At 43.6% G+C, this 27,774-nt stretch overlaps 2 protein-coding genes and 1 non-coding gene across 7 annotated transcripts; 2 read left to right on the forward strand and 1 right to left on the reverse strand.

Annotated features, from left to right (window-relative positions):
* The first annotated feature begins 13,520 nt into the window (after positions 1-13,520).
* LOC144714309 (small nucleolar RNA R71) lies at positions 13,521-13,629 on the forward strand. The gene has a single exon (XR_013584315.1). It is a non-coding gene; the product is annotated as a small nucleolar RNA R71 (small nucleolar RNA).
* Positions 13,630-22,480: 8,851 nt separating this feature from the next.
* On the forward strand, positions 22,481-25,938 carry LOC144701046 (E3 ubiquitin-protein ligase XB3). 5 transcript variants are annotated; one of them, XM_078572759.1, is made up of 9 exons: positions 22,481-22,752; positions 22,842-22,901; positions 22,986-23,057; positions 23,145-23,266; positions 23,332-23,472; positions 23,548-23,655; positions 24,465-24,684; positions 24,755-25,148; positions 25,801-25,938. In XM_078572759.1, exons 1-8 carry the CDS (start codon positions 22,570-22,572, stop codon positions 25,142-25,144), a joined length of 1,296 nt encoding a protein of 431 aa, XP_078428885.1. In that variant the 5' UTR covers positions 22,481-22,569; the 3' UTR covers positions 25,145-25,148; positions 25,801-25,938. The 5 variants fall into 5 exon arrangements, with proteins under 5 accessions (XP_078428885.1, XP_078428878.1, XP_078428863.1 ...); XM_078572752.1 differs by lacking the exon at positions 25,801-25,938 and adding an exon at positions 25,355-25,534; XM_078572737.1 differs by lacking the exon at positions 25,801-25,938 and adding an exon at positions 25,218-25,340.
* LOC144701078 (peptide transporter family protein) lies at positions 25,320-27,774 on the reverse strand. Its single transcript, XM_078572771.1, has 5 exons — positions 27,002-27,774; positions 26,180-26,237; positions 25,983-26,100; positions 25,766-25,883; positions 25,320-25,456 (listed from the first exon to the last, which is right to left on the reverse strand). Exons 1-5 carry the CDS (start codon positions 27,560-27,562, stop codon positions 25,403-25,405), a joined length of 909 nt encoding a protein of 302 aa, XP_078428897.1. The 5' UTR covers positions 27,563-27,774; the 3' UTR covers positions 25,320-25,402.

The raw sequence follows: 27,774 nt of genomic DNA on the forward strand, positions 1-27,774 counted from the left end.
GAAAGAGGGGAAATTCAAGAAATGTGGGAGGATGTTCAAGAACGGTGGTGGGGTGGATCAAGAACGAAGAGAAGGGCGGGGTATGGATCAGGAATGGTGGAAGGGTGGGAAAAGATACCAAGAAATGGCTTTCTTGAACTGTAACAACCAAGAACCCTCTAAGAAAGAGGAGTTCTTGATGGATCTGGGGTGTGCTCCCTCGGCGGAGGAGATTTCCCCGGTTGATGGCGTGTCGGCAACGTTTCTTGAATCTCCCAAGACCCCCGGAGTAATCTCGACGAAGGCCTCTTTCAATTCTTGATGGCGGCGGCTTCTTGAAACTCTTTCCTCGCACCGGAGTGATCTCGACTGTGCGCTTTAACACGTCTCCCTCGGAGTGATCTCGATGTGAGAGACGTGGGCTCTACCCACGGAGTGATCTCGACGTGGGGTGGGGCTAGCCAAACCCCCTACACTACTCTCTACGATAAGGGGAGACGAATTGTGAATAAACTTTTCAACAATGACTCCAAGGTGTTCCTTGGGCATGCCATCCCCTTATATAGTGAGGATGGGTGCCAAGTGAACGTGGGAGAGGACAAACCGTCGCGAGACGTGGTCCCGTCGCGTCATCCTCGAGATGGTTCTTCGTCATAGTGGCGTCGTCCTCGAGATGGTCCTCCATCAATGCGCTCACACTGCCATTTGCTAGCCCAAACGATGCGCGCCCACATTGCCCAAGCACCTCGCCCCCAATCGATGGGCACCCACAACATCCGATCGCCGCGCACCCAAGCTTCGCACGCCCGAACTGCACGGCACAAACATCATGCAGCATTTGTACATCTGGGCGTACCTGCGTGCTCAGCACTCGTGCCACCGCGGCAGAAACTGCCTTGTCTCCTAGCATGCCAATCACCACGTGTGTCTGTCGACATCCACACCAGCAAATCAAGTCTTCATTTTCCTCTGCGAAACCGTCGACCCAACACGTCAAAGCTCCATCTTGACATGAATCTACACTGCCCTGGACTTGGACTTACGAACACTATCAGGTTCTATCATTTCCCCCATTTTCTCAGTATTATTACTTTCTCCAGTGACGTCTTCCGCAATCTGTTCTATCTGCGGGATGAAAAATATGACATAGGATAGCCACCCTCCAAGTGTTAGGATACTTCTTGTGTATACGGATTGAATTACCTGATAGTGAGATTGGAGGATGCTTTTGAGACATTGGGCTCCTCGTGTCATAGGTATTTTAGTGATCTTTACAGGTCGTTGGGAGTCTGGACGTGGCAATCCTCTTCTCGTAGGTCAATTTGAATTGTATTTCTACTTCAGCAAAACTGACTTTACTTTTCATCAAGAGTTATTCTAAAAGGTGCATCCATCTCTTCCATGCATTTATCTTATCCCTTGAGTTGCAACGCGTGTCGTCCGATCCTGGCGTTTATGTGTTACATCATTCCATGAAGATGATTTTAATAGTTCATAAACCAGCATAGGTGAGTTATTGAAGTTTTTATCGAAAGGAATTGTTTGCCCCTGAATGATTACATGAATACTGTATTTGATGATGGTAAGTTAACATGAAGAAGTGGGCATACTTATGTATATCTCCTTGAGACAAGAAGATTACATGTCATGGAGGGAAAAAAGAATATCGATTGGTTTAGCCATGTTTCATTATTCAGTATATTCATTATGAATGGTTGATTAACTAACTTTCAGGAAGAAATGTTATTTTGATTTTAAAATTATTAACTAGATTGGTACAGGGGGCCATAATGCCGCAAGCATTATGTTTATTGGATGTCAGAGGATAAATTAATAATCTCAGGGTTCTTATTAACAATATCAGATGAAAAATAAAGGGGAATTTTAATTTTATAGTTACCTATTTAAGTTTCATGTGGAGACCCCACCATCATAATCTCTTCCAGAGTACTATTTATCCTTATCTTTTAAAGCATTACATGGTGCGGTAATTGACTTCCAACTATAGAGGTTTTATTTCTAAAGATTACAAGGATTTCTACATAATGAGAACCATGTGAATACATCTAAAGACTGGATATCTGAACTATTTAAAGAAACTTAATCGTGTATTATAGTGATTATGCCATAAACTCCTCAAAGGGTGCTAGTATCATTAACATCTTTTTAGTTTTTATCCTTATGATACATCTTCCATCTTTTTTTCCATGTGTTTATTGATTTGGGATTGTAAATCAAGCCTTAGAGGCCCCAAAACCTTTATTAACTATATAAATTTATGATCTATCTTATCTTATAGTTGTTGGGTTCTGTGCCTTGGTTCAATCATGGAAAACTAGCTTTCCATCAATATAGAAGTGATTTTGATTCCAAATCGATTTTTAAAATCAATATATCACATTACCTTAGGGGGGTAACTTATTCCATCTTTGATTTGCTCACACTGAGCTTTTTTGAAGCCATTCACGTGCCCATCCTCTATAAGTATCCACTGAATCATTTTACTCTGGATCTCCACTTCTTCTTCAACTTTCCTTGGAGATCCTGTCATCATGATGACATTCTCCTTGGTTGAGTGGAGGAGAGATCAGAGTGGAGAGGTGGGCTCCCAATTCTGGCTTGGCCTGGTAGCTTCAAATGGGTGCCACTTCCCCTATTTATATGTTGGTTAATTTTTTCTCAAAAACCCATTAAGTAAAAAACATTCGCTAGTGCCCCTATGATCTTGTGCATGTGACCCTCTAGGCCTATGTTTGATTCTACTAAATAACTTCAACATTCCAATAACAGTTATATCAACTTATAGATTAATTGACTAATGATCGACTTGACTGATAAGCCCAAAATAGGGGTGAATGTTGCAATTTTATAATCCCTTGTCTTTGTTAATTTTAGCTTCTACAATAAAATTTATAAAACCTTCACTTAAGATGTATAATGATAACTAGAGGTGTTATCCCAGGGAAGTTAGTAGTATAATTCAATTGATGATCTACTTGAATAATTTGACCCTAATTAGAGTTAATTTAATCTTCGCTGAAGATAAAACATCCTACATAGAGGAAGAATTTAGAAAGGGAGGTAGAAGAGATGGGAAGAATGGAAGAAATGGGGAGTTCTAAATTGAATGCTTTGATCCAATAAAAAAGGATCAAAGGGGTCAATTAGAGGGGGATAAGAAGAAAATCTGATTTTTGTATTAGTTTGTTTTGGGGAGTTAGTATCAAAATTCACTAACTATTAGATCATAAAGAAATCTAGTTTATCCTAAAATTAAACATTTTTATAATTTTTCTTAATGCACAAATGGAATAGGTTGGTCAATTTCATGATCTCTCCTTTCAATCCTAGTAAGGGCTTGTACATGCCACTCAAGAAAAGTGATTTAGAAATGCAGACCAAGTTCACGAGAAAAAATCACAAACTTCACTAAAACATAATCCAAATTACATTTAAATTCAAATACAATAAAATAGAAAGCACGTAACAGGGTTGATCCTGGATGAAGCTCCTCTCTGCCTTGCAGCTGTGATAGAGCGACCTCCAGACTGACCTCGTCCTCTAGAAATTTGGCTTTTATACTTAGAATACAGTGTAAAATCACCATTTTACCCTCATTTAGTAATTTATTTAATCCATGACCGAGAGTTGTTTTTAAGGGCATAATTGCAAAAAAAAATTAAGAAAAACTCTCAAAGTTTAGAAATTACTTTAAAATCATATTCCCATTATAAATATATCCTTTTCCTCTTTAAAAATTCATTTCTTCCTCGAATAAATTCCCACAAATCCAATAAAATCCTAGAAAATTCAGTACTTCGTCCCCACAATCATTAAGATTAAAATTAATATTTAAAATGTCATTTTCATTTAAAAATAATTATTCAAAGCTCAAATAAACTCCATAAAATTCATAAATTAATAGAAAAATAAGGAAAAAGCATAATTCACTTGGAAAAATTAAATAGCATGTCATATATGATAACAACCCCATTGTAAACTCTTTAAGTGCATAACGTTGTGGTAATTGCTTGAAATAAATACCAAATTTAGGGTGTTATCATTAACCTAATTGATAGGTGAAGTTTCCATCCCTTGAGGTCCCAAGCTATACCTCGTGCTCTAGAAGATGCCGAGTAGGGTTCAAACTCTCTCATTGAACATTTACTTTCATATGTTACTGTATATGGATAATACGTCATCTGCACCAGACTCTCGAACGACTTAGGGTATGGTTAATTGTCAAACCCTAATCTATCATTTGATTAATCCTATTGTGTAATGGGATCATTGGAGAACGCCTTTCCCAATATCCTCACTACCGTAGCCAGGGATTTTCTGCATCGTCTTCCTTGAGTCAATCTTTTTTATATTGATGGCGGATGATCCCATCTTGATCACTCAATCATCTTAGTGAGCTTCTTACTACATCCAAGCTATGGCTTGTTTAAATCTTGTGGTTAGAGACTTGTAAGTCACTCAAAATGAAATTGATCATCCACGATATGTCCTTGGTGTGTCAAGTTAGTAGATCACTTGTACAACTGCAACATGAATCAACCTGATTGGCATTTAGGCATGATACTATTCAGGGATTCTTTGAATCAATTTACAGAACTCTTTCTTCGATGAGCACCCGCTATATGTCCTTCGTGTCGCATCACTAATAGCCATAGGATAAGATAGTTATCATATAAGAAGCATCAGTTAGTACTATTATATCTGGATAGTTCAATGTCCATATCCATTATCCATTGAATATGAGTATTTAGAATACATGTTTAAAGACTAGCAATCACTGTATTATTATCTCATCATCATTCACTATGTCATTGCACATATTCACATACTTCATTATAAACATCACACTAGAATAATAATGAACTAATATTTTATTCTATGAACTTAAATAAAATATGGTGTTCTGATTTGGCTTGACGGCCACATAATATCCATTATTATCTCAATTGGACTAAATCCAATCACTCTTATTCAACAATCCTATTGTCTCAGAGTGATGCTCAAAGACTTCAAGAACTAGTGGCTTAGTTAGGGGGTCAGTTATGTTTTGGGTCTATGGGACTCGCTTCATCACAATATCTCCTAAAGTAATGATCTCCCTAATCAAGTGAAAGCACCTCAGAATATGTTTTGACTTCTGATGGGACCATGTCTCTTTCCCTTGTGCTATTGAACAGGACATACTTTAGACGAAGCTTATGTGGCATATGTGTAACTTGAGCGCGTCGTTTGGGCACTTTTATATTGAGAAAGTATGGCGAGTGGGCTTGACGTAAGTGTGATATCAAAAGCCCGAAAAGTGGGATACTTGGCAATGCCACTAGTGAGAGAAATCTACAATAACCATTGGATTTTCAACCAAGGCATGGTTAGTGCATGCTATGATAGTTGGCTTGCGAATACCACCTTAGCTCGCCACCCTACTTTTTCAACAGAACTTACTTTAGTTTACTTTGGCCTTATTGCTAACGGGTAACACGAGAATTTTATGGGAACAACATGGACCTCCATTAGACTTCTTAAAGATGAGCATGGCCATTGAGATATCAACTTCCCCTCACTATTCTATTTGGATACTCACGTCTAATGGGAATTTCTCTTGTCGTTCCTCTTTGAATAACTTTTGAGAGTGATTTCCTACGCAGGCTTGGGGTCGACACATTTCAAACCCATCAATTACCATATGTGTCTCGTTCATTCTTTAGGGATTCATGCACCATGGATTACCTACTAATGATCGTGTAACCCATATTGGTCACTCCATAAGATTGCTCTTCATTGTTGCTGTATATCTTATTAGGTAGAGACTCTGGAACACCTCTTCTTCCACAATGAGTTTGCTACAAAATGTTAGCATCAATTTACTTGCTATTGCTGTCTGATTTTTCACTCCCATACTACACTAACACCGTTAGAGTGTTTTGATAAGATCTTTATTTCGTCAACACACTGAAGGCTTAGCCCTTATTTACACATTACTGATAAGCTCAATTTTGGGGTGTTTTTTACTGATTATTTATCAGTTGAATTCGTGTGAGGATTGAGCTTTATGCAACGAAATTTATAACCTCACAGCCTATGGCAAGCAAGGGTCAATCCACAGGGAAAAGAGCAAACAGTAGAAAATTCTTTTCTATTCAATCACTCTGTTCAGTTCTCTAATTCTAAGTGTTAATCTCTGTAGAAATTTTCTTCAGAATAAGTTGCAGAGATTTTCTTAAAAGTATTGATTCAGTCAATTCTTCAGTCAAATTATCTTCAGTTAAGTTTTATAGAGATATCTTGGCGAAACTCAATTGAGCAGAATCGTCAGCAGAGAATTTTCTTTGTTGACGGTTTGCTTATGCCCTGTGAGGCAATTGAGCAAACACCCTGCGCGCAGGGGTGCCAACCGGTTGCCGTGGCAACCTGAGCAGCCGGTGGGCCTAGCTGCTAGCGGCGTAGGCTGCTAGCAGCTTGAGCTGCTGGCTGCCTTGATTGCCAACAGCGAGTGTTGTTGGCAGCCAAACAGCTGGTGGCCGAGGCTGCTTGTAGCTCGCGCTGCTGGCTGCCTTGGTGGCCCGCAGTGCCAGCTGCTGGCGGCTCACGCTGCTGGTGGCCTCAGCTACCCGCAGCTCACGCTGCTGGCAGCTCACGCTGCTGGCAGCTCACGCTGCTGGCAGCTCACGCTGTTGGCAGCGTTGGCTGCCTACGGCTTGGGTCACTGGCAGCTGCGGCTGTTGGCGGCCTTGGCTGCCTGCAGCTTGGGCTGCTGGCAGCGCAAGCTGCTGGCTGCCGAGCCTGCTGGCGACCGAGGCTGGAGCCCTGGTCGCTGGCTGACTTGGCTGCTAGCAGCTAGGTCGCCCACCCTTAGGCAGCTGCAACTGGGCTGCTGGCAACCTAGGCAGTTGCCTGGGTTGCTGGCTGCTTGGAAGTTGCTGCCATAGACGATTTCACCTGGACAATAAGGACCAACAAGGTTTCTTTGGAGAATGGAAGGGGAATGGAGATGAACAAACAGAAACTCAAGATGAAATCAAAAACGAAACAATCTCTGTTGGAAATGTTGGAAGATCACTAGTGTGGATCTTCCCACCCAAACTAGCTTGTCTGAAATGGAGAGAATTACACAGCTGAAACTGGAGAAATCACTCCGACCAAGAGACACGTCCTTGCGGCGAGGCGGAGGTCTTCAATCCCCAGCTACTCTTCAGCTCGTTCCTCCTCTCCAAATCCAAAGCTCATCAGCTCCTCGAGGGTCTGCAGAAAATCTTCCTCTCCAAGCCCTAGCTCCCTTGAGAGAAATTCTGGACAACCTACAATGAGCCCTCAAGAGGCTATTTATAGGTTTCTCTTTAAACATGATTAGTGGAGAAATTAGGGCTTTTCTTCTTCTTGATTTTTGCCAGCTCCTCTTGATCAATTTCTTCTTTCTTTGGATACTTAATCCATATCTGTACTCATTAATCAAATATGTGAGATCTACTCCACTTGATTCAAAGAATCAAGTGGGGTTAGTAACTTTGTGAAATAATGCATATGGACGATGACAAATATAGATTAATTGGATGCAATCGGTATTTAAACGCTCAAAAACTCTAAACATTTGATGACGTATTGAGAGTCATCAAACACCCCCCAACTTAGATCATTACTAGTCCCTTAGTAATGAAATGCAAGTGCGAATAGATGATGATCTCTAGTTGACTTTCAGCTTTTGATAACTTTGACTCATACTCTCGTCAAGGAGTGTCTTCATCAATTGACCTTGACCAATTTAGGGAAGATCCTGAGGATCTATTTCGGCCTTCAGCCACAGCTAAGTGCACCCATGATTTATGGATTACATATAGTAAATACATATCATATGGGATAAGGTTGAGTCAACACCCCAAGCGCACTACTGAACAAGGCATAGAGAGCGGTGCTAATGCTGGCTCAATACTAACGGCTATACTAGCATCGGCTCAAACACATGGGAGACAGCTTTTCCACCTTTTTTTTTTCAATTACATTTGCTTCTTGTTGGTCATATTTGTTGACAGTCAACTTTGATTTGTATGATGCAAGCTTATGCTTGTTTTGCGCAGTGCAGCTTTTACTTTGTATTTTGATGGCGCTTATCCACAACCCATGTGCCGTCCTTAGTAGACCGGCAGCTTATTCCCCCGAAGAGGTTTTGTATCCCTCTTGGTTCAGGGAGCTTCACTCACGTCAATAATAATAATGCCATTGAGCCAACACTCACCCTACTCTCCACTAAAGCTAAAGATTTCATGCATGTAAGTGCTAACTCAACCCGAGGTGGATGGCAAGATGAGAGAAATATGATGATAAGATATATGAACTGTGGGTAGTACGAACCATTTGTGCACCTAGCTAGGCCTATTTCACCTAGGGTTCCCTAACTGGCCAGTCTTTCAACTCTACAACCCTTGAGAAGAGCCCTATTATCGTGCTTATCATTTCTTGAGTGTCTCCTAAGATCATCAAATATCCATGGTTTGGTTGAAGAAAAAAAATGAAAAAAATTTTGATAGATGACGGAGCAGTTATGCATGCGACTCTATCCCCCCCCCATAAAAATGGCATGTTCCTACATGACAGGAAGTAAAGTGGATTTATGAGAAATAGAGACCAAACCAAGGAATGGAGAGCGTCGATTGGCGATTTGAGTTGTCTATCTTGTGGTGTAGGCGAGCGTGGAGAAGTAAGGCTGCACATGACGACGCAAACAAAAACGAAGAAAACAAAAGCAGAACAAAAACACGATATAGAAAATAAGAAGACAAACAAGCAAAATAAGAGAGATAAAATCAGATCATGCTACTATCAATCGATGGTTTTTCTAGAGGAATGTTCATAGGGCTTTGTAGATCTTCCTCTTCTAAATAAGGTTTGAGCCTTTGTCCATTAACAGTGAATTGCTTTTGAGGCTTAGGATCTAAAATTGTTACTGCTCCATTCTCAAAAACTTTTTGTATGATGAAGGGGCCATCCCATCTAGTTTTCAATTTTCCTGGGAATAGTTTCAACCTAGAGTTGTAAAGCCAAACTTTCTGGTGTTCCACAAAGGTTCTTCTCCTCAACCTTTTATCATGAAACGTTTTCATCTTGGCTTTATAAATCCTCGAATTCTCATAAGCTTCATTTCGTAGCTCTTCCAATTCATTCAATTGAAGAAGTCTTTGTTTGCCGGCTTGATCTAAATCCAAATTGAGTTTTCTAATGGCCTAAAGGGCCTTGTCTTCTAACTCAAGAGGTAGGTGACATGCCTTTCCAAAGATAAGTCGAAATGGGGACATTCCTAGAGGGGTTTTGTAGGCTGTCCTATAGGCCCATAATGCCTCGTCTAGTTTTCTAGACCAATCCTTACCGTCAGGACGCACTATCTTCCGCAAGATTTTCTTGACTTCCCTATTGCACAGTTCGATTTGACCATTGGCCTGAGGATGATACGGAGTAGTGACTCGATGATGGACACCAAACTTCTTAAGGAGGGTTCTAAAGTTGTAATTTGTGAAATGAGAACCTCCATCACTAATAATGGCTCGAGGGCATCCATATCTATAGAAAATATTTTTCTCTATGAAATTGATCACTACTTTACTATCATTGGTCTTTGTGGGAATGGCTTCTACCCATTTGGACACATAGTCGACTGCCATCAAGATATATTCGTATCCATGAGAGTTAGGAAAGGGACCCATAAAATCAATTCCCCACAAATCAAAGATTTCTACTTCTAGGATGGGTTGTAAAGGCATACGATCTTTCTTGTGCATATTAATGGAGGCTTGGCAAGCTAGACAGTTATTATATAATTTCTGGGCATCTTGAAATAGAGTCGGCCAAAAGAAACCAGATTCAACAATTTTATGAGCTGTTACCTTAGCTGAGTAGTGTCCTCCTCCTGGTTTTGCATGGCAGAATTCCAAGATGCTTCGTTGTTCGCTCTCAGGTACGCACCGCCTCAAGATTTGATCTTGCCCTTGGTGAAATAACTCCGGGTCTTCCCAAAAATAAAACCTTGCGTCCTTCAGCAACTTCTTCCTCTCGTGGGATGTCCAACCTGTAGGAATTTTTCCTGCAACAAGAAAGTTGACAATGTGTGCATACCAAGGAACCGATGTTCCTTGTGCGGTTAGAACATGCTCGTCAGGAAATGCATCATTTACCAATTCAGGTTGGGCGCCTACTATTCGGGAGAGGTGGTCTGCCACTACATTCTCACACCCTCTCTTATCCTTAATCTCTAAATCAAACTCTTGTAGCAAGAGCACCCATCTAATGAGTCTAGGTTTAGCCTCCTTCTTTGCTAACAAATATCTAATAGCTACATGATAAAAAAAATCAGTAATTTTGTTACCTAATAAGTAAGACCTAAACTTTTCTAATGCAAAGATAATAGCCAGCAGTTCCTTTTCCGTGGTAGTGTAATTCAATTGCGCATCAACTAAGGTCCTGCTGGCGTAGTAGATGACCACGGGTTTCTTGTCAACTCTTTGACCTAACACTGCTCCTACAGCAAAATGAGAAGCATCACACATTAGTTCAAAAGGAAGGGTCCAATCGGGCCCTTGCAAGATAGGCGCATTCACCAAAGCTTCTTTCAACATATAAAATACATTTTTAGGTTCTAGTGTTAGTTCAAAATCATTATTCTTAGACGATAAAAGATTCGTGAGAGGTTTAGAAAATTTAGCAAAGTCTAAAATAAAACGTCTATAGAAACCCGCATGGCCGAGGAAACCCCTAAGGGTTTTTAGGTTGGTTGGAGGTGGAAGGTCCTGGATGATTTCGATCTTGGCCTTGTCCACTTCCAATCCACGGTTCCTTACCATGTGGCCAGCACCACTCCCTCCTGCACCATGAAATGAGATTTTTCCCAACTTAGTACGAGGTTGGATTCAATGCATCACTTTAATAATTTGGTGAGGCTTAGGAGGCAGTTTTCATCGGTAGATCCAAATACAGAAAAATCATCCATAAAGATTTCTAAGCACTCTCCCACTAGATCAGAGAAGAGTGCATTCATGCATCGTTGAAATGTGGCGGGTGCGTTACATAACCCGAAAGGCATACGCCTAAAGTCATATGTCCCTACAGGACTCGTGAAGGTCGTCTTCTCTTGATCTTCAAGATGAATATTCACTTGGTTGTATCCTGAATAACCATCAAGAAAACAGAAATATTGCTGCCCCGACAGTTTTTCTAGTATTTGATCCATGAAGGATAGTGGATAATGATCTTTCTTGGTCGCTTTGTTTAATTTCCTATAGTTGATGCACACCCTCCATCCTGTGGTCAATCTCTTCTGCACTTCTTCTCCCTTCTCATTCAGCTCAACAGTCACTCCAGATTTCTTAGGAACCATATGCACCGGGCTCACCCATCTACTATCGGAGATTGCATATATGACGCCGGCATTTAACCACTTTAGGATTTACTTCTCAAGGACTTCTCTCATATGAGGATTAAGCCTCCTTTGATGCTCTCTACAAGGTTTGGCTTCCTCTTCTAGGAAGATCCTACGCTCACAAATGGAGGATGGAATCCCCTTGATATCATCAAAAGTCCAACCTATGGCCTCCTTGTGCTCCCTAAGCACCTTGAGCAAGTCAGCTTCTTGGTTTTGAGTGAGTGATGAGGAAATGATTACCGGTAAAGTTCTGTCATCACCTAAATATGCATATTTGAGGGATGAAGGTAGAGGCTTTAACTCTAGGCTTACCTCAACTGAAGGTGTGTCCCTAATCTCTTCATCTAGCTCTCTACTTTCTATATGCGATAAGTATTCCTTCACTACTTCTTCCTCCTCTTCATCTTCTGCACACAACTTTAACTCTTCATTACTCCCTAAGGGGCATTTCATCATCTTTGAGATATCAATCTGCACTCTTTCTATACCGATCTTAAATTCCACAGTCCCCTTCTCCCAATCCATAATTGTCCTTGCCATTACTAAAAACGGTCTACCTAATATGATAGGAGCTAAGCTAATGTTCCCTGAAATTTTTACATCAGTCACTATGAAATCCACAGGAATTTCACAATACTCCACAGTGATCATGACGTCCGTTAATCTTCCCTCAGGTTGCCTAACAGTTCCGTCAGCTAAGAGTAGGTCCATATGGATTTCTTCAAGCTCCCCGAAGCCATATTTTTCGTACAAAGCCGTAGGAGTTATGCTAATGCTTGCTCCGGTGTCTAATAGAACTTTGGAAAAGGTTTTGCCTCCTATTTCACAGGTGATAAAAGGAGCGCCGAGGTCTCTCATTTTGATAGGTAGAGCATTCAAAATGCTAGAAGCATTTTCTGAGAGTTTCACTACCTCCCTAGGTTTCCTAGTGGTGCAAGAGTCCTTAAGGTATTTTTTGAGAGAGGGTGCACACCTAAGCATATCTTCCACTATAACAGTCATAGTGGCCTTTTTAAAGTTTTCTAATAACCTATTTTCATATTCATATACAGGTTTTTTTCTATTGAGAGCAGAGGGGTAAGGTACGTCTTGCCCACTCGTAGAAGGTAGAGGCTCCTTCGCGTAGGAAAGATCCTCTTCTTCTACCCCCCTTTCCTCATTCCTTTTTCTTGAATTCTCTGCAGAATTCTGATAAGGATCTTGAAGTTCTTTTCCACTTCTCAATTTTGAGATTCCTAGAACTTCAGGATCTTCTTCCTTCATATCATCATGAATGGAGTGCTGTACATGATGTAGGTTGCATGGATTTATCAAGGGTTTTGTAGGAAATCTACTAGATGTGCAGGGTGGTTCTGTTGGTGTACCTTGAGGTTCAGAAGGTCTAGGCCTGAAGCTCTCCAGCAGCTTCCTCATTTGCTCTTGAGATTCCAGCATTTGCTTCATTTGAAACTACATCATCATTTGCATTCTCGTCTCCATTTCCGCCCTCAACCTCTGATTTTGTTTCTCTATCATACCTGAAACAACGGGGGTAAGTGCAGAAAAATCAGGTTGTGTTTGAGATGGAACCTGATACTGCTGCTGAGGTCTGGACTGAAATTGCTGCTTTTGCTGGAATTGTGACTGAAATGGAGCTTTGTTTCCTTGTTTGAAGCTCTCTCCACCTTGGAATCCAACTCTCTTTTGGCCAGCCCATGGTTGTGGTTGTTGATTGAATGCTTTCACTTCCTCCTCCATAGATTGGCACGCTCCATCTTCATGTTCTCTGCTGAAACAGAGAGAGCATATTTTGGCTTTAATGATGGGAGAGTTACCTAGAAAAACATTCTTCAAGGTGGAGGTGAGCTCCTCCAATTTCTGATTAGTCTCCCTTAGGCCTGCTTGCAGCTCCCCCTCCTTAGCATTAACCTACAGAACTCCTGCTCTCTTGGGTTGCAGATTTCTCCCATTCTGATTGGCTCCAATTTCCTGCAAATCAGTTTCTGCAACTCTCTCCAAAATGTCAAAAACCTCATCCTCATATGCCATGTAAAACGTCCCTCCAGTGGCAAGATTCACCTTATTCTTCATGAAATCAGAGAGAGATTCATAAAAAATTTGGGCTAATTGACATTGCTCAATTCCATGATGAGGGCATTTCCTCAGCAGGTCATTGAACCTCTCCCATGATTCACTAAAGGCATCACCTTCATGGGGATGGAAATTATGGATTTCTCTTCTATAAAAATTTGTTTTGGAGAGAGGGTAAAATTTCTGCAGAAATTTTCCCTGCATCTCTTCCCAAGAGTTAAAAGTAATTCATAAGTTACGATACCAAGAAAATGCTTTATCTTTTAACGTCAAAGGAAAATATTTCATTTTAAGCATTTCTGTAGATATTCCTGGAACGTTTTGGGAGGAGCATCTAATATGGAAATCATCTAGGAATTCTAAAGGGTTTTGTGCAGGCAAACCATTGAATTCAGGTAAGGAGTGAATTAGTGCATTGTCATACCTGAACATGATGCCCTCACCTATATTCAGATTTATATCGGTTTGTCGCAGGCTTCCGGAGGGCGTTGATCTGTCCAACATGGTTCTCCTCCTCTCCTGCTGGTGGCATCCTTCTTCTGCCATAGTTTCCTGCTGATTTTATGGTTCTATAATTGTAGATTCTGGAGTTGCGTCTCTTGCAACATTCTCTGCAGACTTCTCACCAGCCCTTGAACGTGTCACTACCATAGAACTTCAGCAGAAAGTTAGAAAGACAATAAGCTGAGGATTTTCAAATCCTGCAGCTTTAGGAGAATGAATAATCAATAACTGAAAAGAGAGAAAAGAAAATACTACTGCAATACGGTGCTCCCTGGCAACGGCGCCAGTTGATAAGCTCAATTTTGGGGTGTTTTTTACTGATTATTTATCAGTTGAATTCGTGTGAGGATTGAGCTTTATGCAACGAAATTTATAACCTCACAGCCTATGGCAAGCAAGGGTCAATCCACAGGGAAAAGAGCAAACAGCAGAAAATTCTTTTCTATTCAATCACTCTGTTCAGTTCTCTAATTCTAAGTGTTAATATCTGTAGAAATTTTCTTCAGAATAAGTTGCAGAGATTTTCTTAAAAGTATTGATTCAGTCAATTCTTCAGTCAAATTATCTTCAGTTAAGTTTTATAGAGATATCTTGGCGAAACTCAATTGAGCAGAATCGTCAGCAGAGAATTTTCTTTGTTGACGGTTTGCTTATGCCCTGTGAGGCAATTGAGCAAACACCCTGCGCGCAGGGGTGCCAACCGGTTGCCGTGGCAACCTGAGCAGCCGGTGGGCCTAGCTGCTAGCGGCGTAGGCTGCTAGCTGCCTTGATTGCCAACAGCGAGTGCTGTTGGCAGCCAAACAGCTGGCGGCCGAGGCTGCCTGCAGCTCGCACTGCTGGCTGCCTTGGTGGCCCGCAGTGCGAGCTGCTGGCGGCTCACGCTGCTGGTGGCCTCAGCTACCCGCAGCTCACGCTGCTGGCAGCTCACGCTGCTGGCAGCGTTGGCTGCCTGCGGCTTGGGTCACTGGGCGATGAGGGTTCAAGGCGATGGTCGGACAGGGGGGGGGGCAAGGAAAGGCGAGCAAGAAGATGAGGGTTCAAGAAGAGGCGAGCAAGAAGATGGTTGGGAGGGAGGCGTTCAAGAAGATGGGGAAGGGGGTGGAGGGGTGGAATGACGGGTTGTGGAGGTCAAGAAATGGATGTTGAACGTTCAAGAAGACGAGGGGGTGAGGGTGGGCGAGGAGGAGGGCCAAGAAACGGGGTAGAAGACGGTCGGGCGAAGGGATGAGAAAGATGATGGTGGAGGAGAGAACCAAGAACCTTGGTGGAGAGGAATCTTGGTGGGTCGAGGGCGATCCTCCGCGGTGGAGGCAGGTGTCCCGATGCAGCGCAGCGCCGTCGCCATCTCGAACCTTGAGGGCGCCCAGAGTGATCTCGATGGGAGCTCTCTCTCTCGATTCTTGATCACGACAGCTTCTTGAAAAACCTTTAACGTACCGGAGTAATCTCGACGGCACGGTTGAGCACGTCACGCCCGGAGTGATCTCGACGGACAGGACGTGGGCTCTACTCTTCGGAGTGGTCTCGACGAAGAGATGGGGCTAGCCAAACCCCCTACACTACGAATACGATAAGGGGAAGATTCTTGAAACAATTTCAATTCAAAAACTTCCAAGTAGTCCCTTGGGCATGCCCTCCCCTTATATAGGGAGGAGGGGTGCCAAGGAGACGTAGGGAGAGGTTGAACCGTCATGAGACGTGGTTCGACCTCTCCTTAAAAATTCAAAATACAATCTTAAAATAAAAGAAAAGACGAGGATGGGCCCTATGATATTGGCCCAATCCCATAATTCGAAATGAAAAGAAATACACATAAGAAAAGCGTAAATTGTTCGAACCTACCCGGAGTACTTAAACCCCGGGTTGCGGACGTCGGCACGAGCTGTCCGACGTGGCTGTTGGCGTGTCGTCGTCGGTCATCCGGCAGGTGTCGTTGTCGTCGTCAGGAAAGGTGAGCAAGAAGATGAGGGTTCAAGAAGAGGCGAGCAAGAAGATGGTTGGGAGGGAGGCGTTCAAGAAGATGGGGAAGGGGGTGGAGGGGTGGAATGACGGGTTGTGGAGGTCAAGAAATGGATGTTGAACGTTCAAGAAGACGAGGGGTGAGGTGGGCGAGGAGGAGGGACAAGAAGGGGGGTAGGAGGCGGGCGGGAGAAGGGATGGGAAAGACGATGGTGGAGGGGGGAGCCGAGATCCTTGGTGGAGAGGAACCTTGGTGGGTCGAGGGCGATCCTCCGCGGTGGAGGCAGCTGTCCCGATGCAGCGCAGCGCCGTCGCCATCTCGAACCTTGAGGGCGCCCAGAGTGATCTCGATGGGAGCTCTCTCTCTCGATTCTTGATCACGACAGCTTCTTGAAAAACCTTTAACGTACCGGAGTAATCTCGACGGCACGGTTGAGCACGTCACGCCCGGAGTGATCTCGACGGACAGGGCGTGGGCTCTACTCTTCGGAGTGGTCTCGACGAAGAGATGGGGCTAGCCAAACCCCCTACACTACGAATACGATAAGGGGAAGATTCTTGAAACAATTTCAATTCAAAAACTTCCAAGTAGTCCCTTGGGCATGCCCTCCCCTTATATAGGGAGGAGGGGTGCCAAGGAGACGTAGGGAGAGGTTGAACCGTCATGAGACGTGGTTCGACCTCTCCTTAAAAATTCAAAATACAATCTTAAAATAAAAGAAAAGACGAGGATGGGCCCTATGATATTGGCCCAATCCCATAATTCGAAATGAAAAGAAATACACATAAGAAAAGCGTAAATTGTTCGAACCTACCCGGAGTACTTAAACCCCGGGTTGCGGACGTCGGCACGAGCTGTCCGACGTGGCTGTTGGCGTGTCGTCGTCGGTCATCCGGCAGGTGTCGTTGTCGTCGTCAGGCTGTCGTCGGCAAGATGGTCCTCCATCACAATAAGGAACAACAAGGTTTCTTTGGAGAATGGAAGGGGAATGGAGATGAACAAACAGAAACTCAAGATGAAATAAAAAACGAAACAATCTCTGTTGGAAATGTTGGAAGATCACTGGTGTGGATCTTCCCACCCAAACTAGCTTGTCTGAAATGGAGAGAATTACACAGCTGAAACTGGAGAAATCGCTCCGACCAAGAGACACGTCCTTGCGGCAAGGCGGAGGTCTTCAATCCCCAGCTACTCTTCAGCTCGTTCCTCCTCTCCAAATCCAAAGCTCATCAGCTCCTCGAGGGTCTGCAGAAAATCTTCCTCTCCAAGCCCTAGCTCCCTTGAGAGAAATTCTGGACAACCTACAATGAGCCCTCAAGAGGCTATTTGACGTAGGACGACTATGGGATGGACGATTTAGGGCGGATGACGAGGCTATGGGTAGGAATGGGTAAGGGATAAAACAATCCACAGAAATCACGGTCGATTCTCGGACTTAAAACCGATGAAATCTGGTGGTGCAGCTCCGACCCTTATCGAGGGCGGGAGTACTGTCTTCCCCCACCGCGACGATGCCTAAGCACCGAAATCAATACCTCGAATTCACGTCGCGAAGAAACACTCGAGAAAAGGAGAGAAGAAGAGGAAATCCAAGTCTAATTCTGACGGCGGTGGAAACTTCCCGAGAAAATACTGAGCGGAGAACACGTCGACACCACAGGGTTCAGGTATACCTCAGCACCGTAGTGCGTGTAGAGGCTGCAGGTAATTCTGCTCGTGGCGACGAAGGCGGCGTGATACTGGAACGGGCGCTCCGGGCGTTGTCCGGCCCTGGTTGACGTTATGAAGCGGGGACGCCGGGTCGGGCGCGACGAACTCCCGCGCGCGCGAAGCGCGCGAAGGGTGCGCGGAGCGCACGGAGCAGCGCGCGCGGGCGCGGAGCGCGCGGAGCGCCTGCGCCGCGAGTGCGCGAGTGCGGCGGAGCCCACCCGAGCGCCAGCGGCAGGCGCCGCGCCGGCAGCGCGCAGCGCCGCGCGATCAGCGTCGGAGGCGCACGCGGCGCAGGGATGGCGCGCGGTGGCGTCGCGGTCGCGGCGTGTGACGCGCGGCTGCGCAGCGGTGATGACGACGGCAGCGGCGGCGGCGGCGGCGGCGGCAGCGGTGATGGCGACGGCGGCGGCGGGCACGACGGAAGGTTAGGGCAAGATGAGGGTAGGGCAATCCTCCAAGAAGAGTTAGAAAGAAAACTCAATTCTTGAATTATGATTGCCTAATGAGTTCTTGAAACAAATGACCTTATATAGGCCTTGGAGGAAAGAGAAAATAACTAGAAAATAAGACACGCAAGGGAAAACGTGCATCACGTCACGCTAAAGGGCAGTTGTGGATCTGCCTTTGGCGTCGTGTCATGACGCGCGTGGAGACGTGCGCAGGTGGTGACGTGGCGGACGACGGTTGTGGCGTGTTGACTTCTTCGTTGACTCCTGTTGACCGAGGTGGGTTGACTTCTGTTGACTTCATCTTTGGATCCGTAACGTCTGTGTTGACCCCGACTGCCTGCGGTGACGTGTCCCGGGCTGATGCATTGGCGTCCTCGCCATCACTATTTATAGGTTTCTCTTTAAACATGATTAGTGGAGAAATTAGGGCTTTTCTTCTTCTTGATTTTTGCCAGCTCCTCTTGATCAATTTCTTCTTTCTTTGGATACTTAATCCATATCTGTACTCATTAATCAAATATGTGAGATCTACTCCACTTGATTCAAAGAATCAAGTGGGGTTAGTAACTTTGTGAAATAATGCATATGGACGATGACAAATATAGATTAATTGGATGCAATCGGTATTTAAACGCTCAAAAACTCTAAACATTTGATGACGTAATGAGAGTCATAAATTACCATAACATACTTACAATGGGAGATATGGAAAGGTGAAAGCTTATGATTTTTTGGGTCCACAATGAGCGCATGATTGGGGACCATCTTAAAGCCCAAGCCAAGTTTGTGAGCAGGTGCGTCATGGAGCCTGAGCCGACATGAAGAATCCAGAATTCCAGTATCAAGCTTCACACAAGGTCCCCAATGGTTTATTTTTCTTTTATGTGAGTGTGTTTTATGGATTTAGGGAGAGCCCTAGTGTTTTCGGGCTCTACGCATTTTATGTGTTTTAGGATGAATTTAGGACAGGTGGGGGATGTCCTTGCCACTTTGGGCATTTCCCCCTTATTTGGCCCATTAGGGAAGTGATGCTCCTTGTGTGTATTGGAATTCCATTCTTGAAATTTTGAGTTTGAGAAGCATCTCTTCATCTTTGGGGTTCCCGCCCTTCTCCATCACAATGGATATTTATTCCTTCATTGCCTAGAGCATTGATGAGGAAGACGGTTGTCGAACGACCTTCCATCATGATGTTCCCACTACCTAACCATTATCGCCGCTAGAAGAACAGCTGCCATCCTCGCACCTCCTACAACCATAGGGTAACCTAGCTCCAACCGACAGCCCTAGTCTGGCCCCACCATCACTACCACTGCCTCATCCATGGCCGTCGCTGCCCTCGGCTACCCAACCTACATCTATCACCCAATCACAGGCGCATCTACTTGTAGCCGCCACCCATCGGAGACCACACTTGCACACTCATTGCTTGCAGGCGATGCCTGCTCGTAGCCGTCGCACGTGTACCTGCCATCTACGGCAGCTCCACATTGTGACTGCCCCCTATTCGTAGATGCCAGCGCTCATAACCATTGTCTATTCATGACTGCTACCTGTGTGTTGTCCCCTTGGACTCTAAGAATTAATCTATAGTTCATTTTATAATTTCAGTTGACTATGATTAGTTATCCTCAACTGGTCAATCCAATATAATCTCACCTCTTCTATAATTATGAATTTTATTTCTTAGAGTCATTTGTCCTTTTATTTATTTACAAACTTTTGATATAGTTATATCAAATGAATCTTATTACTAAGTCACCCTTTGTGTTTCTTCTACATATCAATCTATTTGAATCCTCACCTCGTCAATCCAATATAATCTCACCTCTTCTATAAATTATGAATTTTAATGGCAAAATCACAGTGCCGGGTACGTCCAGCCCGGCGGTTGTTCCCGTAGACCGATCCATCCATGCCCTTGATGCCACCCAGGAGGTGGTTATTTATAAAATGTAGTGTTTTTCATCGTTTTTAGGCGTGGAGCCAGAAAACAATGTCCCAATTACACACGAACCCTACTCGTCCATGCCCATGTTGCAGGAAAGAAAAAGGTACATAGGTGTTTCCTAGTGAAGGCTGGGAGATGGTCACTCGTGCCAGCAGGAGCTAGGGGAGCCCTCATAGCTATGCAATGTGTGGAGTGCGCAGTTCGCCCCGTCATTTGCAAATGCCATCATGGAGGTGTGCGACTTGACGAACTATCAGGCGAGAGGGTGAGCTCTCCTTTTATTTATTTACAACAATTGAAGTTAAATTTATATCAAATGAATCCAACTATTAACTTGCCCTTTGAGTTTCTTCTACATATCAATCTATTTGATATTTTTATGTAGATGAAATACTGTAAAGATTTTCTTTTAGTCTGAATATATTACTTTTCAGTTAACTAACGAAAATCAAGGTAAATGAATCCAATATTTCAACCATAATATATATCAACAAAAAAATATGTGAAATTCAATATAGTTAATTGTTCTTCTCGTGAGAACTTCATAAGTTGATTTTTTCTTCTTGAAATAAATTACTTAAATCTGGAAATATTACACTTAAACAGAACAAATTGAACTGAAGTAAATATCTCATGAAGACTACTCTATTCATTTGTGCCTTCTCCTGTTCTTGTTATCAATGTCTACAGATTACTTGATTCCCTAACCATTGGACTAGATGCTTGAAAAATATAAAAGACACATGGAAAACTTTAAAAAGTGAGATTATTTCAGATTGTTATTCTAAAAAAGTTGTGTCTTGGGAATCTAAAATTAATATTACCATCATAATCAAAGGAAGAATTATATATTTTCTCATGGATATTTCTCAGAAGAAGACACAACAATAGGGATTGCTTTTTTGTGATAGATCAGGTGATAGAAATATATTTTAAATGATTTTTATATGGATGATATACTTTGAACCAATCACCATTCAAAGCTTCATTGGGCAACTGATAATTTGTCCAATTTTGTCATCAAACTGAAACTTGGGATCAGCCTCAATTATCCACTTGTTTAAACCTTTTGGCATTTCATTTAAGGATGACATAAATATTGTATCATTTTACAGAGCAAATGACTGGAAAAATTTGCAACTATAAGCACAATATCTTAGTTTTGACTTATTATACCTTACTAATATCCCTTTCAAACCTTCTTTTTTTGAGAAATAACTAGAATTGAATCCTGATAATTTCCAAAAAATATTTATAAACTCGCCTCTTCTTCTATGAACTCTTAAATAAAGAAATACCTTTCTCTCAGTTGTTTTGTGAAATTACAAGTTATATTGACTGGCACAAAAAAATAACCTATCAAAACTATAGAATATTATATTTGGAATTCTTGTTGTCGATAGCTGTCTATACTTTTGAAAGAATTGTGTACAGTCAATTTTTACATTGCTTATGAGAACTGTTTTGAACCTGAACTTTGTTTTTCTCTTAACTCACTCATTTCAAAATTATGGGGTATTATTTTTTCAGATTAAAATTTTAGACAAGTGATATTTTCTAAAACAGCAGGTCCAATGTGCTTGTTGATGAAATGAACAAAATACTGAGTTCTTCCATAGCCCCTTAATACAAAACTTGAGCAGGAGTGCCCTAGTTTTTCCATGATGATGCTATTTTTTCCTAATTCAGAACCTAATATATTGGAGAGTTATGAATTACAACGCATAATTCCATTATAGTTCTCCAACACAAACCAATTTGTTTTCGTAACGAAAGCTCATTTTCATATTTCCCAATTCCTACCAGAAATTACTCTCTATTCATGATGTAGGAATATCATATAATATTTCATAGTTTCATATTTATTTTCCTATTGGTAAATCTATTGGAACCTAGTGCTTAAATCAATAAAAAACATAAAAACAAGGAGCCATCATGCCCATTGAAAGAAATTTAATAGCAGTTGGGAAGGAGAACTGGAGAGAATATGTGGTTGAGCCAACCACACCATAATTGCGTTGTACCCTTGTTTGACCAGTTAAAACGTCGGCATGCATAACAGGTTTAAGGGTCAAGTCAATTCTCAACCACCAGATATTTTGTGCCGGCAACGACTCACCAATTCAGCTGCCCCACGCGGATACTTTTTGCATCTTTCTTTAAATCATATTGCTTCTCCATAAATACTAAAGAACCACTATTTTTCCATCACTAACAATTAATAATAATATAATATTTGGTATTAATTCCTTAAAGATTCGGATAAGAGCCGACGATCCGAGCCGGGATCCCGGGCCGGGCGCGGACGACCGGGCCCACGACGCGCCATTCCGCACGGCAGGCGTGTCTGGGCAGCGGACCAATTGCGGGACAGGGCGGCCTTGAACGGATGTATTTATTTTATTGCAATAATTACCCGGAATATTCGTTCGTGCTAATATTTTGCCAGTGTAAGACCAGCCATCGTCTTCTTCCTCTCGCCTCCTCTCGAACGCAGAACTCGACGGAGGAGAGGGAAGAGGCGATGGGCCAGAGCTTGAGCTGCACTTCATCTCAACGCGAGATCGACTTCTTCGCCGCCGTTCGATCGGGGAATGTCGAAGCGGTAAACAGTATGATAGCAGCTGATCCGGAGCTTATCCAGACGTCCACCGTCTACGATCGCCTCTCTCCTCTCCATATCGCCGCCGCCAACGGCCGCATCGAAGTTTTTTCCCTTTCGATTCCTCTTCCTTGAATGATCTGATCTGATCCGATCTAACCGTGTCGATGTGGTGGATCATGATGGATTCGCAGGTGCTATCCCTGATCTTGGATCGATCGGTTCATCCGGATCTCTTGAACAGGAACAAACAGGTAATAGGCTCGTCGGGATCCGCGATCTCTCGATTTTGTCCCAAAAATGAAATCCGGATCCTCTTTGTGTGATGATGCTGGCAGACTCCGCTGATGCTGGCTGCGATGCACGGGAAACTATCCTGCGTGAGAAGGCTTCTTCAAGCCGGCGCCAATGTAATCTCTTCTCTCTCTTGCGAAAATGTCGGCAGCGGGATAGTCGATCCAGTTCTCTGATCTCGCGATCTTCTCCTCTTTTATCAGATTCTGAAGTTCGATTCTAGGAACGGACGAACATGCCTGCATCACGCGGCGTACTATGGCCACGCCGACTGCCTCCGAGAAATCCTCGCTGCCGCAAACTCTAATCCTATCTCGCATTCTTGGTGAGCAAACTGGTAAATGTCTTGAAACGCCTTTCGATCGCGAAACTTATTCGATCGATCTTCAGGGGATTTGCCAGATTTGTTAGCGTGAGGGACGGGGAAGGCGCGACTCCGCTGCATCTCGCGGCGAGGCAGCGACGCGCCGATTGCGTTCGTGTTCTTCTTGACAACCGCGCTCTGGTCTGCGCGACGACAGGGAGCTTCAGGTTTTGTTCTTCAACCTCTGTTCTTGTTCTTGGTTGCTGTTCTTCCGCGCCATAATCGTCGAAACTCTGCTGCAGCTTCCCCGGCAGCACCCCGCTTCATCTGGCGGCGCGAGGGGGGTCTGTGGAGTGCATTCGCTTGCTTCTTGCTTGGGGTGCCGATCGCCTCTCCACAGATTCAGCTGGGTATCTTCAATGTCTTCTTCTTTGTCATTGCAGTACAACTGGTTACTCAGTACGAATTTTCTTCATCTGCATCGTCATCCTCCATCTAATGAATGACGATGCCGATTCGTCATCGTTGTCATTGCAGGACAGCATGTTGAGTTAGTGTTTGAATACTAATTTCGTCGTCATCGTTGTCATTGCAGGACAACATGTTCAGTTAGTGTTTGAATACTAATTTCGTCATCATCGTCACTGTCATTGCAGTACATGTTCAATTAATCTTTGAATACTAATTTCTTCATCATTGTCACTCTAGGGCAACATGTTTTGTTAGTATTTGTGGATGAATCGCACCATCATCATCAACCCGCAGATGAATGACAACGATAATTCCTTGTCATTGTCATTGTCATTGTAGGACAATAGGTTTTGTTAGTATTTGAGGATGAGTTGCCATCATCATCATCCCGCAGACGAATGACAGTGATGACTCATCATTGTCATTGCAGGTCAACAGTTTTTGTTAGTGTTTGAAAATGAGTTTCACAATCACCATCATCCCACAGACGAATGGTGATGATGATTCTTCATCATTGCCATTACACAACAGGTTTTGTTAGTGTTAGAGGATGATTCCTCGTCACCGTGATTGTCCTCACAGGACAACTGGATGTTAGCATTTGAGTACGAGTTTTGTCATCGTCATCATCTGTTAACATGACACTATTGTCATTGTCAGCATCATCATCTCATCATCCTGGCAGTGATTCGCTAGCGTTATTGGTTATGGTGAACGATAAGTAATTTGGGTTTTGTTTGTGTTTTAGGAGAATTCCCTATACCGTTGCTCTTAGGAGGAAACATTCAGCCTGTGCAACCCTGCTGAATCCCTCCTCGGCGCAGCCTCTGATCTGGCCCGCCGCAGTCAAGTTCATCAGGGAGCTAAACCCGGATGCCAAGGCTCTGCTGGAGGGGGCTCTCATGAAGGCAAACATAGAGAGGGAGAAGGGCATTCTCGACATCAGCGGTGACGACGATTCTTCCCTGGTAATTCCTCGACAAAATGTGTAGCAGAGGAAGTAGATCCAGTGACTTAACCATGTAAGAGCAAGTGCAGGAGGAAGAGAACGGGGAGGTATGCTGCATCTGCTTTGACCAGCTCTGCACAATCGAGGTTCGAGACTGTGGGCACCAGATGTGCGCCAACTGCACTCTGGCGCTATGCTGCCACAACCATCCAGGCCCAGGGCCAATGCTCTCCACCGTGCCAACCTGTCCCTTCTGCCGTTGCCGCATCTCACAGCTTGTGGTGGCTGAGATCACGGCCGCCGAGGCAGAGAGCCCCCAGCCAAAGCTGAGGCGGTCTCGTAAGTCGAAGATCACTGCCGAGAGCGGCGGGAGCAGCAGCTTCAAAGGGCTGACCTCTGCAATGGGCTCCTTCAGCCGTGTTGGGCGTGCGAGCTCAGGAAGAATTGCAGACTGCAGCGACACTTCTGAAAAGCCTTAAGCAGGTAATTCCTTCATCCATGGTCAGACAATTCTGGTAGTAGAGTGAGAATAAGCGTGTGGAGAATTTTCAGGTTTCTTGGGTAATTTTTTTTGGCGGGGCAAATCGCCCGTAAAAGGATAGCTTCCCAATACAGTGGCAGAGAATTACTAGCTTGTTGCAGCTTTGAAGCCCCTAAAGATCACGTTTTTCTTCTTCTCTGTTATTCAGCTATCCGCACAAGCTGTCGCATCTCCACTGATGTAGAAAATCTGCATCTTACCTCGGACTGGAATTAGCAGCATGCCGGTAGTCCCCGATGCCAACCAAGTCCTGGTTAGATTTGAAAAAAATTAACATCAACTAAACATCAACAAGGGAAAAAATAAATTTCGTTGATTGTTTCTTAAATTTGACGTCGGTATTTGTAAAATACGCTAAAACTGGAAGGGAGGAAAAACTTCACCAGGGTAAAGATAGTTCTACTGCCCAGAAACTGGGTATAGAGCCAGATAAGCCAATGACTCATTGAAATTATATCTCTAACTAATTATCGCCGATAAATTACAGATCAATTTGCACAAAGGTCATCTGGCAATTAGGATTACAGAAAGAAAACATGCCAAAACATAAAAAGCTAACCTGGCATGCTTTATTCTTTGCCCTGGTTTCAGCAGTGCTGGGGATGTCGTGGTTCGGCTTTGAGAATCTTTTCTCCCGACGTTCGCATGAGCCCCAGCCATCGGAGAACCTGCCTCCCCTGTACATGATGCGAGGGCCAGCGATTAACTTAATCAATAGAGCTATTTATAAAACTGCAAGGCAATATTTGGTTAGATGCCGGGTAAAGATCTTGTACCGCATGAAAGCCCGAATAACAAACTCTGCACGAATTACATTCCGGTTCTCATCATATTCAATGGACTTATCTTTAATCTCGAAAGATATGTTAAAGAACAGAGCAATCTTTCTCCACCCTGCACGCAGCTCTCAAATTATAGGCCCCCGATTGGTCAATTAATACAAGCGAACAGGACACAAGGATTACCAACATACCAGTTTTTTTTATGAATGGATTCCCAGAAATCATTGTATAATCGCCTTTCTCCAGTATCTGCAAGTAAAATCCAAAATAAAATATTTTGAAAGGAAAGAAAGAAAAGAAAGGCATTCCCAAAGAAGCTACTGAGAATAGTGAGGCAGTTAAATAACGATATCGAGCTTTTCCCTAAGTTTATCATTAGCCCCACACTTTTTCATTCATGGGTAGGCTTTTGACTGAGCTGAAACCTCCCTGGATGTGACAGAGAGGAGAAAAAAAAGAGAAAGAAAAGTCTCACGGGAACGGAGTACTGATAACATAACTGTAGGGCCACTCTTGCTTTTCGCAAATGAGAGAGTAACAGAAGGAAACTTGTAAAAAAAGGACGAACAACATATTTCATTTTTTAAAAAAGTGGTATATGGAATACTTAACACAAACGGAGGTTCAAAAACTTGAGGCAAATTCTACACCACCGCAGTAAGAAATTCCAGAAGCGGCATGAGGAGAGACTGAAGTCGACTATGTTCATCAATTTGAGATGAAAGCACCTTTTGTAACTAACTAACCCGTAGTTTCATTAATTCATAATATCAAAGATATCTCATACATGGGCACTCAAATTTCATCCTAGATGGAATTAATGGATCGCTACTGATTTTACAATTACGTCATCAATGCGGAGAAGAAATCCCTGTTTCAAGACAGACATCCGGTGATGTTTCCTTTCAGCGTATTCCATAATCCTTGATCCAACGAACTTCAGGACAGTATTAAAAAGAATTCTAGGATGATCGATTATTGACCGGGCAAAAGAAAAACAAAGTCTTACTTACCGACAGGGCCGCATTCTGATATTGTTTGAACAATGTCACAGAAGGGAACCTCCCTGCTAACCCATGATTATGATCTTCCGTATCTTCGACGTGGCGAAAATCAAGCCGTGTCGCTTCCATTGGGGGATTAATTCCTTGCATTGAGAATCTGCCCCCTTCCGAAGAAGGCGACAGCGGGGACACCGTCGGCGACTCGGATGGATGCCGGACATAGACCAGTTGATCACCTCTTCCCGATTTATAATCACCATACCGCGCCATCTTCGTCGGCCGGTGATGATTCCACTGCTCTTCCTGCACAACCTCCCCGTCTGAAGCAGTGCGGACTTCCTCAACCTTAACCCGCTGGAAATTAGGGTTTCTGGGGATGATCTTCCCCGAACGGCCGTTAGGGCAATGGGGCACTGGAGTGGCGTTCGGTGGCCCGTTTTGGAGTGCAAGAAGTGGCTTCCTTCTGCAAGAAGAACGGGACGCTGCAGCGGAGTCGATCACGGCCCACAGCTCTGCATCGTCAAGATCTCTATCATCGACGAGATGAATCGATGACGGCGCAAATGCCATTCGAGAATTCCGAGAGGCTTCTAAGATCTACAGATCGACGAACACTACGTTCTCTAGATCAAGAGCAGATCTGACGAAGGCTTGCGGTTCCGGCGATCTGCCGTCCTCCGTCGGAGAGCAGCGCCAGCAACATTCCCGCTCTCTTCACATTCAAATTCCGATATTAGGCCAGAAGAGCGAGAGAATAACTAAGCAACTTATGATATCCAGTG

This window comes from Wolffia australiana, chromosome 1 (genome assembly GCF_029677425.1).
Source record: "Wolffia australiana isolate 7733 chromosome 1, ASM2967742v1".
Classification (NCBI taxonomy): Eukaryota; Viridiplantae; Streptophyta; class Magnoliopsida; order Alismatales; family Araceae; genus Wolffia; species Wolffia australiana.